The 15184-nt window shown below is 40.2% G+C and overlaps 1 protein-coding gene across 3 annotated transcripts in view; it reads left to right on the plus strand.

Moving 5' to 3' along the window:
- Window positions 1-15184, plus strand: part of PLEKHH2 (pleckstrin homology, MyTH4 and FERM domain containing H2) — a 146959-nt gene that overhangs the window by 124783 nt on the left and 6992 nt on the right. For all 3 annotated transcript variants that reach the window (XM_064364039.1, XM_064364040.1, XM_064364041.1), the window contains 3 exons: window positions 3749-3890; window positions 9802-9947; window positions 11296-11425. In XM_064364039.1, the coding sequence (XP_064220109.1) occupies window positions 3749-3890; window positions 9802-9947; window positions 11296-11425 (418 nt within the window). The remainder of the gene's footprint in view (window positions 1-3748; window positions 3891-9801; window positions 9948-11295; window positions 11426-15184) is intronic.

The following is a 15184-nucleotide window of genomic DNA, read 5'->3' on the forward strand; positions in this document are numbered from 1 at the left end:
AAGCACTTGCTGCTTCATCTGCCAAGCAGCATGGTAATAAACAAAGCTAAAATATCAGTTCTCTTTATCATGGAATTTTAAATTGATACTTGGCAAGTGATGGAATTTTAATTATTTCGATTCAGGTATGAAAGATCTAATTAATAGGTTTTGAACTTGTTCTTATAGACAAACATTGGCAACTAACATTTAAATTCTATTCATAGTTAAACTTCTTATTTAATTTGATTTCTCACAGTGTCTTTGAAGTTGTAAGAGTCAAGGCATGTTTTTAACAAAACAAAATTGGCCACAGCCAAGAAGTTTAAGCCAAGAAATGGAGTTTATCCCATTTCTCCTAGCTATGTTCACACTAAAAAAAATTCCAGGATCAAGAGACTCTCATGTGGTCCAGGTGCAGTGGCTCATGCCTGTAATCCTAGCACTTTGGGATCCGAGGCAGGCAGATCACCTGAGGTCAGGAGTTCAAGACCAGCCTGGCCAACATGGTGAAACCCTGTCTCGACTACAAATACAAAAATTAGCCAGGTGTGGTGGCACATTCTGTAGTCCTAGTTACGTAGGAGGCTGAGGCAGGAGAATCGCTTGAACCCAGCAGGCAAGTGAGCCAAGATTGTGCCACTGCACTTCAGTCTGAGTGACAGAGGGAGACCCCCATCTCAAAAAAAAAAAAGAGACTCATATGATTCCAAAGACCTCTGTAGAATACTACTATTCGTACTACTAACCCACATTTGTTGAATATTTACCTAACATCAGGCTCTATTCTGAACTCTTTGTGTACATTTTTATATAATCCTTACAACCCTATGAGGTACTGTTATTATGTCCATCTCACAGATGAGGTAACTGAAGCTTCAAAGAGTTAAGTCACTTGCCTAAGACTATGGAAAGGGAATTCTTCAGGCTTTTTTGGCAAATAATTCCTGTACTTAGCAATTCTCACATACCATTTATTTGTCCATTCATGCAGTCTACCAGTGCCAACCCTTGTTTGAAGCCTTGGGAATTCCAAGGTGAATAGAACTTCCTTACCCTTCAGAACCTTACAGTTTATAGGGAGAGGCAGACATGAAGTCTTAGCAGTGCAATCAGTGCTGTTACAGGAAGAATGTAGCACAGAAGTGAAGAACATGGGCTCTGGAGACAGACTGCCTGAGTTAGAATCCTGGCTCTACCACTTACCATGTGGCCCTGAGCCTCTCTGTTCCTCAGGTACCCTGTAAGTGAAATGGTGGTCAAAATGATTCCCACCTCTAGGGTTGTCTGAAGGATTAAATGTTGGCAATTATAAAGCTCTTGGTTCAGAGCCTGCCACACAGTAAATGCTTCATAGGTATTTGCCATTATCATGAATATGATGTGTATGTACAGGAGGTTGTAGGGACATAGAGGAAGACTTTGCAGAGTGGTGTCTTCTAAGCAGATGACTGGAGGTTGGATGCCACTGAGGCAGGAAGAGAACAATGGCAGTTTTAGTAGAGTATAATCAGTAGACCATGGTGGACTGAGGAGTAAAGGAAGGGTAAATGGAGAGAGATTGCAGGCTGTCCCCCCATTAAGTTTACAAAAGGATGGAAAGGGCAACAGTGCTTCCCATAAATGCTCTGAGGAATGAATCTGGAGCCAGTTGAGGGCAAGCAAAAGGATTACCCAGCAGTGCTGAGAGCCTTGCTGAATTTGGAAGCAGTGTGTTTGTGTAGCAGTACTGGTCCACAGTGATGTAATTTCCATCCCACAGTATTCAGCTTCCTGGATGTCCAGTGAGGAGGTAGAGATTTGGGAATACCTCTGTGATCTAATCCAAGACTTGCCTGCTGTCATAGAAGCCCATTCTGTCTGTTCCAGGCTGTTTTAGGATTTGGAAACAGCTGAAAGCTAGCCATATTGTGAAAGGCACATTCCTCTAGTGCCTTTCCTATTCAGGCTCCATGGATTTGACTTTTATGACTTCTTGGGTCATTTTTGTTCCTCTTGAAATTGTTCCCAAATCCCTGGATAGCTGTTGGAGCCCAAACTGTTTCATTAGGGATTTGAGCCAATGGTTCGTGTCCAGTATTGTTTCTCTCTCTCTCTCTCTCTCTCTTTTTTTTTTTTTTCCTAATGATGCTTCCTTTTCCACTCTCAGGTTCAATCATGTTGCATGCTGGGAATGACAGAAAAGGCACTTACGCTCTTCTTGCCTGTAGCCATTTGTTTTTTTTTCTCCCCCATCCATATTACCAAATCTTCCAGGGGTAACACTTAGCTAAACTTTAGTGTATTACAGTGATGAGTATGCTATACTTCCTGACTTCAAGTAGGGAAAATAAGCTATGTATACAAATGTAAGCATGCCAAAAGGGAAGGCTTTCATCTTAAACTTTCTGCTCTTTGTTTTATATGACTTTGCTGATAACATTTTGGATTTGGCATCTGTTTCTATTGCCCAGCTATATTCTACTACCAGTTTAAGAATCCTGCATTATTTGTCATCGTATAGTCATCATAGATTAAAATGGAGCTGAGGATTTTTCTGATTTGTAAACTGGGTAGAGAGGAAAGAATGATTAGAATCATGGGGTAGGAGGAGCTTCTCAAAGTACCCCCCACCCATGCTTGCCCAGAGATTCAGACCTGCTGCCCTCTCCTTCCCTGCTATTAGACATAATTCCTGGGAGAAATACTGTAAATGATAGGAGTGCATCCTCTCCCTCAAGTGTATGGGGGGGGGAAAATGCAAAGTTATAGCCAATTGAGCACACATGTAACAGCTACTGTGTCTAAATCTCTCTTTTCCAGCCACTGTGATGTGATGGCAGTGTTTAGGTGGGTCAAGATGTTGTTCACCCACCCCATTGTCACAGCATTTAGAGCAGTTACAGCACCTGTGCCTGATCTGCAGCCTGAAGTTAGAGCCCCACAAATCTCACATATGAATAAATGACACAGTGAATAAATAAAGAGAATCACTGATTTGATGAAGACCCCCTAGGCAGAAAAAAGCCATGTTGTGTTTCAGTGAGTAATAGTGATAACATGTAATCTATTTTTGAGCCCCTAAAGCTGCTTATCAGATTGTGGCCAAAAAGTCAAAACACACTTAAATATATAAATATTATCTTTTAGAGTCCCAGAGAAAACTCACCCTCTCCCCACACTTATTTGATCTTGATTTGAGGGGTGATTTTGAGTTAACCTTCATTTCCTTTTCCCTGATGTGTCCAAGGTATTCAGGAAGGATCGTGAGGGTTTTGAAGGCTGGGTTTACACAGCCCATTGAAATAAAGGCCTTATATCATAAATTCCTTGGAAGAGAGGGCATATTTAATTTTCCTTGATGTCTTGGGTCCTTCCTCAGTAACATTTAAGGATTTGGTATTTCAGGGCATAAAAAATGCTTCATCCCTTTACTTCTATCTTATATAGTTTTATTTATATTTAAAGTGGATTTCTTAAAAGCACCATATAGTTACGTTTTATATTTTATACACGCCGACAATCTGTCTTTTCATTGGTATGTTTAGACAATTGACATTTAATGTGATTCAGCCTCACTTCTAGCTGTTTCTCAGCCTCAACCTCAAAGCAATTTTCCTTATATTGCTGAAAGTACTAAATAGAACAGAAACAGAAGTCACTGACAGTAATGGTCTAAGTTCATACCACTTAGAGTACTATGTTAAAACAGCCCATCTCAGTCCTCTGGATTTATCTTTATTCCTTTGTAAGAATATAATTTAATGAGAAATTTACTCTTTTTTTACAGACTATATTTCTCAATACAAGCTCGTGAAGAGACTGATAGAGAAAAGTTGCTGTTAATGTATCAGACAAATGATCAAATAATAAATGGACTTTTTCCTCTGAACAAGGATCTGGCATTAGAGATGGCAGCTCTTTTAGCTCAGGTAACTTCCATGTTATATAGATTAATATATTGAAATGATAAGATACTAATTGCTACACTGAATTAAATATAAAACGGTATACCTTCAGTAATTCTGTAAAATCAGTTTGCTATGATTAGCACCTTAAAAATTACAGGCACTGTAATTACAGTTTGCCTCTAAACTCCTGATAATTGCAATGATGTAGAATGAGACAGTATTCCATAAAGAGAACCCAGTTTCTTAATTACCTTGAAAATATACCTCTAGGCTTTGCATTTAATAAAGGAATTGGAGTGTAGAGCTGTGGGGTTGAAGGTGTCATGCTGAAATCACTTGGTAGTCTAATAGGAATAAGTCCTTGAAAAGGCTAGAGCACTTTCTCTTTTTTACCTATTATATCAGTTAGGATTAAGTTCAGCCTTCTACACACACACACACACATTAATACTGACTTAATCAGAATAGAGATATATTTAGTTCTCACATAGAGAGAGAGGCATCCTGGCACTCTGTAAAGCATTAGGGGCATGGGCTTTATCTTCGTCTCCCTTCTGCTGTCCCTAGGGTATCATCATCATGGTCCTGGGAGTCTGAGAACTCCAGCTAACATCAATGTTTCAGGCCTCAGGATGGGGGAAGGGCTGAAAAGGGCATAAGCCCTCCCTCATTTGAGAAAACTTCTCAGCAGCTACATAGAACACTTCCATTCATGTCTCTCCGGTCAGAATTTAGTCACATGGCCTTGCCTACTACCTACAAGGGAGTCTGGGGAATGTGGTGTCAGTGGGGTAGCAGTGTGCCAAGCTAAATTTAAGGTTTTTCTTAAGAAGAAGGAGAGAATGGTCAAAAGACGCAATTCATAGTCTCAGCCACACCTGAGTCTTTGCCTAGGTTAATTAAGGAAAAGTGTTAAAGCAACTCTGTGATACGGCATCCAGACCAAGGCTTAGATTCCCCAGGGTCTTGGGTCTATGGCTCCTCACGCTAAACTGTATCCCAGGACATCCCAATCGTTCTTCTTATTTTATGCACCACCTATGCCAATGAGTTCCAGATCTTTTCTCTTCAGTTCATAGCTCTTTTATGGGCTCCTTAAAATTTGTGTGTGTGTGTGTGTGTCTGAGACAGAGTTTCCCTCTTTTGTCCAGGCTGGAGTGAAGTGGCACAATCTCGGCTCACTGCGACCTACGCCTACTGGGTTCAAGCAGTTCTCCTGCCTCAGCCTCCCAAGTAGCTGGGATTATAGGAACCCGCCACCACACTCGCCTAATTTTTGTATTTTAGTAGAGACAAGTTTTCGTCATGTTGGCCAGGCTAGTCTCAAACTCCTGACCTCAAGCAGTCCACCTGCCGCGGCCTCCCAAAGTGCTAGGATTATAGGTGTGAACCACTGCAGCCAGCCAAAATCAATATATTGAAAGCTGAACTGATCATCACTCTGTCTTCACATTCTGTTTCCTTTTTATGATAGTGTTTCCACCCAGTCCCTCAAGCAAGCTTCAAACCTGGGAATCCTCATGATTCTTCTCTGACTTTGGCTCTTTCCCACCAGTCACCACATCCTGCGAATGTGAACTCTTAGGGATGTTTTACTCTATTCTCTCCTCTGGATGCTGACTCCTGTTGCTAAGGTTCAAATCATTGTCTCCTGCTGCCTGCCGTCCTGCAGCAGGCTCCTAAGTAGTGTGCCTTTCTCTGGTCTGGTCCCTCACAAACTTATCCTTTACACAAATGCTAGAGGGATGTTTTCCACTTATCTATTGCTACATAACAAATGACTCCAAAACTCAGCTAGTTAAGACAGTAATTTAGGCAGAGATGTGAAGGGACAGTGTGTGTCTCTGCTTCAAGTATTATCAGCTGACATAGCTTGAGACCCAGTTGTCGCTTTACAGCTGAGGGCTGGAATCATTTGAAGGCTTGTTCACTCATGTCTATTGACTGATTGATGCTGGCTGTTTGTGGGGACTTCTGCTGGGACTGTCGGCTGGAGCCCCTTATACATGGTCCCTTCATGTATATGACTGCTTGTGCTTCCTCCAAGAATGGTGAATGGGTGACAGGAGCAATGTCCCAGAAGCAAGACAAGAAGTGGAAGCTGCTGTTTTCTTAAGGGCTGAGCCTGGAAATTGGCACATTGTCACCTGTGCATGGAGCTTTATTAGGCAGCACTAGAAACTGGGATAGAGATACAGCAAAAACGTGAATCTATTTCTGTCATTTCTTTTTTACATGCAAGGACTTTCATGAGCTGAACTCTGCCTGCCTCTCCAGCCTCAACTTTCCCTTAATACTCCCTACCTTGAACTTCATGCTCCAATAAAGTGTAAACTGTGGTTCCATGCACAACTCCCTGCCTAGTGTATGGTTCACTTTTTTTTTTTTGCCTCTTATGATTGACTATTTTGTGTCCTTTGCCTGGATCATTTCTACCCCATCCCTTCACCTGTTAACCTCATCTTATCCTTTCCTTTATATCATAGGTATCATTTATTCCAGGAAACCTTCCTGAATCCTGTCTGGGTGGGTTAAATGTCCCTCTTGGGGTTTCTGTAATGTTCGATTGCTATCCTGACCTCAGTGGTTTATAATCATTGATTTATGTTTCTGCTTTGTACCACTGACCACAGCCTCCCTGAGGCCCAGGGCTCTTCATGTTCATCTTTGTCTCTAGCACAGCTTTACACACAGTCCTTTCTCCATAACTGTTCTTAGAGGAATGAATAGTTGATAATTTAGTTGATATTTAAAAAAAATTTTTTTGTGAGATTGGGTCTTGCTATGTATGTTACCCAGGCTTGTCTTGAACTCCTGGGCTTAAGTGATCCTCCCACCTTGGCCTCCCAAAGTGCTGGGATTACAGGCATGAGCCACCACACCTGGCCAACTTTTAAAATAATGTTATGATCATCTGGACTTTAATGCATTAGCGCAACACTAAGTGTTCTTCTACAAGTGATAAAAACCTGAGGAAAAGAGAAATAGGGCACATTTTTCTTCGTGTTAGGATTGGAAATGATTTACTACTTGCCATTCTAGGGCTTAGCCTTTCTAAAGGCACAGATTCTCTGTTAAAATCACTCTCATTTTTACTAAAATTTAACTTAGTATTCTTACTTTAACTTTTAATTTTGTCAAGACAGGTTTTACAAGAAAAATTATAATATACTTTGGAGATATGTACTTCTAACATTTTTAGATGAGTTTGAGGAAGGGGTAGAAAGATAAGACCACAAGCCAAGAAAATTCTGAGCACATTACTAACTTAGAAAGTATAATCTCCTTATCTGTGAAAGAAAAATATATGCCTCTGATGTCTCTTCCTCAGAGTAGTTTAGTGAAGATAAATGAAATATACTAAATAGATCAGAGCTCTGCAGAAAAATTAGTTCTGTTGTAGATTCAAATATATGTAGGCTCTTGTTGATATTCTCTGTCTTTATTATGAAATTCTTGCAGCTGATTCTTAATTATTGTACATAGTGTCTAGTAAGGCTTGGTGTTCATGTAGAGCATGTTAAGGATTATCTGAGTTGATTTTCTATTATTCTCCATTTATTGTTTTTATTCTATGCCACATAATATGTTAGGTGCCAGGGAGCTTGGACATGCCACTAAAGGCTGCCCTAAGAGGCAAGGTTGCCTTGATTGGTCTCCTATTGGAGTGCAATGACATGATCTCGGCTCACTGCAACCTCCACCTCCTGGTTTCAAGTGATTCTCTTGCCTCAGCCTCCTGAGTAGCTGGGATTACAGGTGCCTGCCACCATACCCAGCTATATTTTAAAAAATATTTACTGTAATATATATTTTATATTATATAAAAATACTAAATATAAAAAAATAGTAAATATTTTTTAAAGGAATATATACATTTGTTTTTGTATATTTAGTAGACATGGAGTTTCACCAGGTTGGCCAGGCTGGTCTTCAACTGCTGAACTCAAGTGATCTGCCCACCTCAGCCTCCCAAAGTGTTGAGATTACAGGCATGAGCCACTGTGCCCAGCTTCCTATTTTTTTTTTAAACTATTGTTTGTTGGACTGTCGTATCCTTGGAGATTGAATCCAATGTCAAGTTTCACAGGTAGCTGTGGTGAGTGCTACCTGGTGAGGTGGGGACAATGCATAGCTTGCTCTGGGGGAGGGATTTCAGTATGATCGAAGAGCTGGTGGATAACTTTTATTTGGGGTGAAGAAATTTGGAAGGATACTTGACTAGGTAGGAGATGATGGAGATTGATAGAAACAAGGAAAAATGAAGAATGGGAGCTGAACAGCAAAATCAACCCAAGTAACCAGCGAGAAAGAAACTAGGTCGAAGAACCTAGGAAGTTATAAGAATAGGCTGTAAGGGCAAAGCTCAGCTGAGGACTTTAGACAGTAACTGATTAAATTAAGAACTGGAAAAGAGGAGCCCCAGGGTGGGAGTTCTCAGAAGCTGGTACTGCTGACAGCTTAACTAAGGAATAGGGCCCTTTTGAGATGCAGACCTGGTGCTTTCTATGAGACCATTCCAGTTTTGGTGGAACCCTTGATCCACTTGTTGGGGAATGCTACAAATTATGATGTTAATGATCAGTAGGACATTCACCTGAATGTCCCCTATCCTGTCTTCCTCCTTGAACCCTCTTTGATATCCTATACAAGCCACCTAACATAGTTTATCACAAGAATTTATGTCTCTGTCTTCTCTACTAGATAATAAAGTCTTTGAGGGTAGGGACTATGCTCAGCATTTTCCTTTCTCACATCACTTAGCACAGTGCCTGACTTATAGTGGGGACTCAGTATAGGTTTGGATGAAGGGATGAATAAGTGAGTTCGTGGAGAGATGGGTGGGTGGATAGTTAGATGGGTGGATTGAGGATGGCATCTCTGCAGCCTATTAATAGAGATGAAAGCTAAACATTCTTTCATTAAGGGATAAAGGGGAACGAAGGACTCTATTCCCAGGATTAATACTAGCAGAATGAGAGGATGAACACATAACATTTATGGAGAAAATCTAGGAACAAAGTAATGAGAATATGGTTCTTGCTCCCATTACGTTCAGGAGAGACCCTCAAAAAGTCCTACTAATAATTTTTTGAAATTTCTTATAACGTTTTTTTTTTTTTGAGATGGAGTCTCGCTCTGTCGCCCAGGCTGGAGTGCAGTGGTGCAATCTCAGCTCACTGCAACCTCCGCCTCCAGGATTCAAGTGATTCTTCTGCCTCAGCTTCCCAAGTAGCTGGGATTACAGGTGCCTGCCACCACGCCTGGCTATTGCCTTTTATTTTTAACATCTATTTCACCTTATTATCAGCAATTAAAATAGTGCCTTAGAAATGAAAAATTGTCCTTGCATTATAGAAAATACAAAGTAGTGGCCTTTAGCAAGTACTACTAGATGGTGATAGTAAACTAGGAAGGTCAATGTAGAAATGGAACTCAAATGTTTAAATTACAGGCTTTTTTCAAAATTAGAATTCAGGCCAGGCAGTGGCTTATTCCTGTAATCCCCAACACTTTGGTAGGCCAAGGCAGGTGGATCACTTGAGGTCAGGAGTTCAAGATCAGCCTGACCAACTTAGTGAAACCCCATCTCTTAAAAAAAAAAAAACAAAAAAAACCAGGCATGGTGGTGCACACCTGTAGTCCCAGCTATTTGGGAGGCTGAAGCAGGAGAATCACTTGAACCTGGGAGGCAGAGGTTGCAGTGAGCCTGGGTGACAGATAGAGACTCTGTCTCAAAAAAAAAATTAAAATTAAAATGTAATTTATAACGACTCCTACATATGATTATCAATTTCATAACAGATAATCATGACAATTAAATTTATGTATTATGTGTTAAAAAAGAATGTTTAGAAAAAATAAAACTGATTTTCTGTCTTAAAACTCTTTTCAATATCTTACATTTTCACTTTTTTGGATTTCCAATTAGGTGGAGATTGGAGATTTTGAAAGACCTTTCTCAACTCCAGCAGGGCACGTTACCAATCAGTGCAAAGCGAATCAAACTCTAAAACAAGTCATAGAGAAATTTTATCCTAAAAGGTATAGAGATGGCTGTTCTGAAGAGCAGTTAAGGTAAGGAAATCTTTGTAACTCTTTAGAGGGTAGAGTCACGCTAATTTTTTGGTAATATTTTTCTGTTCAAATTTCAGAGGTGAAAAACATTTTGACAGCTTTCTCAAGAGTTTTTAATACTATTGAGCCACAGAAGATTATAGATATTTTTATTTAAGATAAGCCCAGAAGCTTTAGAATCTATATTTAAACTTTCTTTAACTTTATTTTATTCTTTAATTTTAAAAAATTGCCTTTAGATCTACTTTTCAATTGATCTTTTTCATTCTTGTCCAGATCAACCCTGATAATAAATAAGAGGAAAAAAATGGCCAAGTCCGATATGTTTAATTTTATGAAGTACATACCAAAAAAATGTATTTTGTATATTCCATTATGAATAAATTGAAATAAAAATAAACTGTATTCTTACATAAGACTTTTTAATATAAAAGTTTCTAATTTACCTCAACTAATTTGGAGTTTCAATCTCAGAGAATATATAGAGAAGCTGATTAGATTTAAAAATAGAGACAAATCCAGTTTATCATGAGCGTTTCCAAATTGGAACATTTAAGATCAGTCTTTTGTCTACGTAGAGTAAGTGGTTGCCTTTGTGATTTGATTTGACAAGTTTCACCCTGCATCTAACATCTCTCCAAGCCAGGGGTGGTAGGACCCAAAATTCTACCATCAGGGATTCATCTTTGGGCTCTACTACTTGTATTTCTTTTTTTTTAGATGGTGTTTCGCTCTGTTGCCCAGCCTGGAGTGCAATGAGGCGATCTCGGGCTCACTGCAACCTCCACCTCCTGGGTTCAAGCTATTCTCCCATCTCAGCCTCCCAAGTAGCTGAGACTACAGGCACCCACCATCATGCCTGGCTTATTTTTGTATTTTTAGTAGAGACGGGGTTTCACCATGTTGGCCAGGCTTGTCTTGAACTGCTGACCTAAGGTGATCTGCCCACCTCGGCCTCCCAAAGTGCTGGAATTACAGGCGTGACACACCCCATCCAGCCTGTACTTTTCTTTAAAAAATGAAAATATTCCCATGAGAAATTAGCTTTTAAACTAATTTACGCTAAATTTTGATGGTAGATATTCAGATTTTAAAAATGAACCCACTGAGGGCACTTAGTTCACGCTGAAAACACAAATAGTATAAGAATTTGGTGAAAGGAATATTCCAGAAAAGACAAGTGGTGGACAGTGGTATGATGAGAGTCACAAAATCTTTACCTGGGTTATGCCTAAGGGTCACAGTTATGCTTAGGATTGGCTCAAGGAGAGTTTTATCTTAAGACTATGACACACTGTTTATGTTTTTACTTTTGTGTTTTTGTTTTTGTTCTTTTCTTTTTTTTTAGGCAGCTTTGCCAGCGACTGGCAACCAGATGGATGGCCCTTCGGGGACACAGTGCTGCAGACTGTGTGCGCATTTATTTGACAGTAGCCAGGAAATGGCCATTCTTTGGTGCCAAGTTGTTTCCTGCAAAAGTAAGAAATAATGGAAGAGAGATGCATAATGAAAACCTTTGTGTACATAGTCAACCAGATTTACCCCAGACTTAGTATATTTGTGTAAAAAATGAAGAAATATCCAACAATGTAAAGAAAACAATCAAGAGACACTAGGGAAAGGGCAGAAAAGCTTCTCCTTCTTTTCCTCTCTGCCCAGATTTTCCCCACCCTAAATCATTTCTTGGACTCATTAAGCTAATCGTGAGTTCTAAACCACAGCTGAACTGTGCATTCTTCTCTTCATTCGTTCATCCATGTACACGTTTACTCTGTCACTCATTTGCTATTTAATGTTTACTAAGTTCTGTTTGCTAAACACTGAGCTAAGCTCTAGGGATACATAACCTGTGGTTTCAGATGGATTGTACATGAGCTTCCAGGACTATTTCAGTTTGTGTAGTCTGGAGTGCAACAGACCTGTAAACAAACCACTGTGTGGCAAATATCACTATGAGCGACATGAACAAACTGCTGCAGAAACTCTGAGGAAAGAGACTCGCCCTGCCCGGGGACGGCCAGCCCTTTCCCCAAGGGAAAAATTGTGCCTTTTGATTCCTTTTCTTTCCGTTGAACCACGTCTCTTTGTACTCTCTCAGGCTCTCAAGATACATCCTGTCTTGTGTTATATTTTTCTGTGTGTTTGTTTTATTCTATTAAATTGCATGCTCCTTGAAAGTATAAACTCACTGATCCTAAAATCTTCCTCTGGTGCCAATCATAGTGCTTTGCACATAATTAATAATTATCATTTAACAAATACTTGCTGAATAGTTGTGCAACTTTGTGCAAGTCAGTTTACCTCTCTGGACCTCAGTTTTCCTCCTCTGTTAATGAAATACTTAGACTAGAAAAGTAAAATCTAAGATATCGTTTAACTCTGATTCTATGAGTGACTATATTATTGATAGGTGAAGAATTTATTTTTTTCTAGTGGACTGAAAGCTGCATATTAAGTAAGTTAAGAAAAAGATGATAAAGTTAGTATTCTTAAACATCTATAAAATTAATGTACTTGCAGGGAGTTGAACATATATATTTTTAAGTTACAAGAAATAGATTTGAACTGTAGATCAGCATAGATTTAATTCTAACTTCAGCATTGGAAAGAATAGTAAATACCCTTTCCTTCTCTGATAATATGTGATTGCTGGCACAAAATATTTAATAATAATATTGCTTTTTAAATTACATGACAGGCATCCTTTTTGCTCACTCTTCCTTACAATAAGCGACACCTCCTTTGTTGCTTCATGGGATCCTGTTTTCTGTGTGTATGGTAAAATACATATAATGAAATCTACCATTTTGAACTTTTTTTTTTGAGACAGAGTCTCACTCTCTCACCCAGACTGGAGTGCAATGGTGCAATCTCAGCTCACTGCAACCTCTTCCTCTAAGGTTCAAGAGATTCTAGTGCCTCAGCCTCCCAAGTAGCTGAGATTACAGGCATGCACCACCATGCCCAGCTAATTTTTATATTTTTGGTAGAGACAGGGTTTCGCCATGTTGGCCAGGCTAGTCTCGAACTCCTGATCTCAGGTGATCCACCTATCTCAGCCTCCCAAAGTGCTGGGATTACAGGCATGAGCCACCGCATCCGGCCCAGCCCATTGTAACCATTTTTTTTCAAGATGGAGTTTCGCTCTTCTTGCCTAGGCTGGAATGCAATGGCACAATCTCGGCTCACCACAACCTCCACCTCCCGAGTTCAAGTGATTCCCCTGCCTCAGCCTCCCAAGTAGCTGGGATTACAGGCATGTACCATCACGCCTGGCTAATTTTGTTTTAGTGGAGACGGGGTTTCTCCGTGTTGGTCAGGCGGGTCTTGAACTCCTGACCTCGGGTGATCCACCCACCTTGGTCTCCCAAAGTGCTGGGATTACAGGCGTGAGCCACCATGCCCTTCCTGTAACCATTTTTAAGTGTATAGTTCTGTGGCATTAAGTACATTCTCATTGTTGTGTTACTGTCACCACTACTTATCTCAGAACTTTTTTATTTTCCCAAACTGAAACTGTACCCATTAAATGCTAACTCCACAGTCCTCCCTCCTCCCAGCCGCTGGCACCTGCCACTCTACTTTCTGTCTCTATGCATTTGACTACTTTAGGAATTTCATGTAAGAGAATGTATGTAATATTTGTGCTTTTACTGGCTTATTTCACTTAGTATGTCTTCAAGTTTCATTCATGTCATAGCATGTGTCAAAATTTCCTTCCCTTTTGGCCAGGCACTGTGGCTCATGCCTGTATTCCCAGCACTTTGGGAGGCCGAGGTGGGTGGATCACGAGGTCAGGAGTTCGAGACCAGCCTAGACAAGATGGTGAAACCCCATCTCTACTAAAAAAAAAAAAAAAAAAAAAAAAAATTAGCCGGGCTTGGTGGCACACACCTGTAGTCCCAGCTACTCAGGAGGCTGAGGCAGAAGAATTGTCTGAACCCAGGAAGTGGAGGTTGCAGTGAGCCAAAATCGCGTCACTGCACTCCAGCCTGGGTGACTCAGCGAGACTTCGTCTCAAAAACAAAAATGTCCTTCCCTTTTGAGGCAGAATAACATTCTACTATATGTATGTATATACCACATTTTGTTTATCCTTTCATCTGTCAGTGGACACTAGAGTTGAAGGGCATCCTTTTGATGTGAATTCTTCCCTATCCTTTGCAAATCAACCCTCAGTAGACAATTTCTAACTCAGGGTTTTTTATATATGAGATGCTAACAAGTTTTATTATATAAGATAACATAACATTCATCCCAGTTTTATATCTATAGTCCTGACATTATTTTATAAAATTTAAGAGAAAAAGTTAAATTTTTTTAGGGTTTCATTTGTTTTTTTTTTTTTTTTTTTTGAGACGGAGTTCCGCTCTTGATACCCAGGCTGGAGTGCAATGGCGCGATCTCGGCTCACCGCAATCTCCGCCTCCTGGGTTCAGGCAATTCTCCTGCCTCAGCCTCCTGAGTAGCTGGGATTACAGGCACGCGCCACCGTGCCCAGCTAATTTTTTTTTGTATTAGTAGAGACAGGGTTTCACCATGTTGACCAGGATGGTCTCGATCTCTTGACCTCGTGATCCACCCGCCTCGGCCTCCCAAAGTGCTGGGATTACAGGCTTGAGCCACCGCGCCCGGCCTCATTTGTTAATGGAACAAAACAAGCATCATTAATTGCTCAGAAACATTCATGGGTTTCAGTTAGGTTCTACTGGTAGGAGATTCTTTTTATTAATATAATTTTATAGCTTTTTTTTTCCTGTGAGAACCAGGGGCAGCTTTTAGCTTTTTTTTTCTTTATATTTTTCTTTTTTCTTTTCTTTTTTTTTATTTTTGAGATGGAGTCTCACTCTGTCACCCAGGCTGGAGTGCAGTGGTGCTGTCTCAGCTCACTGCAACCTGTGCCTCCTGGATTCAGGCTGTTCCCCTGCCTCAGTCTTCCAAGTAGCTGGGATTACAAGTGTGTGCCAACATTCCCAGCTCATATTTGTATATTCAGTACAGATCGGGTTTCCCCATGTTGGCCAGGCTGGTCCCAAACTCCTGGCCTCAAATGATCCACCCACCTCGGCTTCCCAAGGTGCTGAGATTACAGGTGTGAGCCACCACATGCAGCCAATTTCATAGCTTTTACAATGAAAAATGTAGTGGAAATTTTCATATTTCTCATTACAGTTGATCACACAGCTTCATATTTTCTTTTTATTCTGTTTTTATTACACATTGAATATCAGATTTAA

The sequence above is a fragment of the Aotus nancymaae genome, unplaced genomic scaffold (assembly GCF_030222135.1).
Source record: "Aotus nancymaae isolate 86718 unplaced genomic scaffold, 86718_ANA_hifiasm-v0.15.2.pri h1tg000057l, whole genome shotgun sequence".
Classification (NCBI taxonomy): domain Eukaryota; kingdom Metazoa; phylum Chordata; class Mammalia; order Primates; family Aotidae; genus Aotus; species Aotus nancymaae.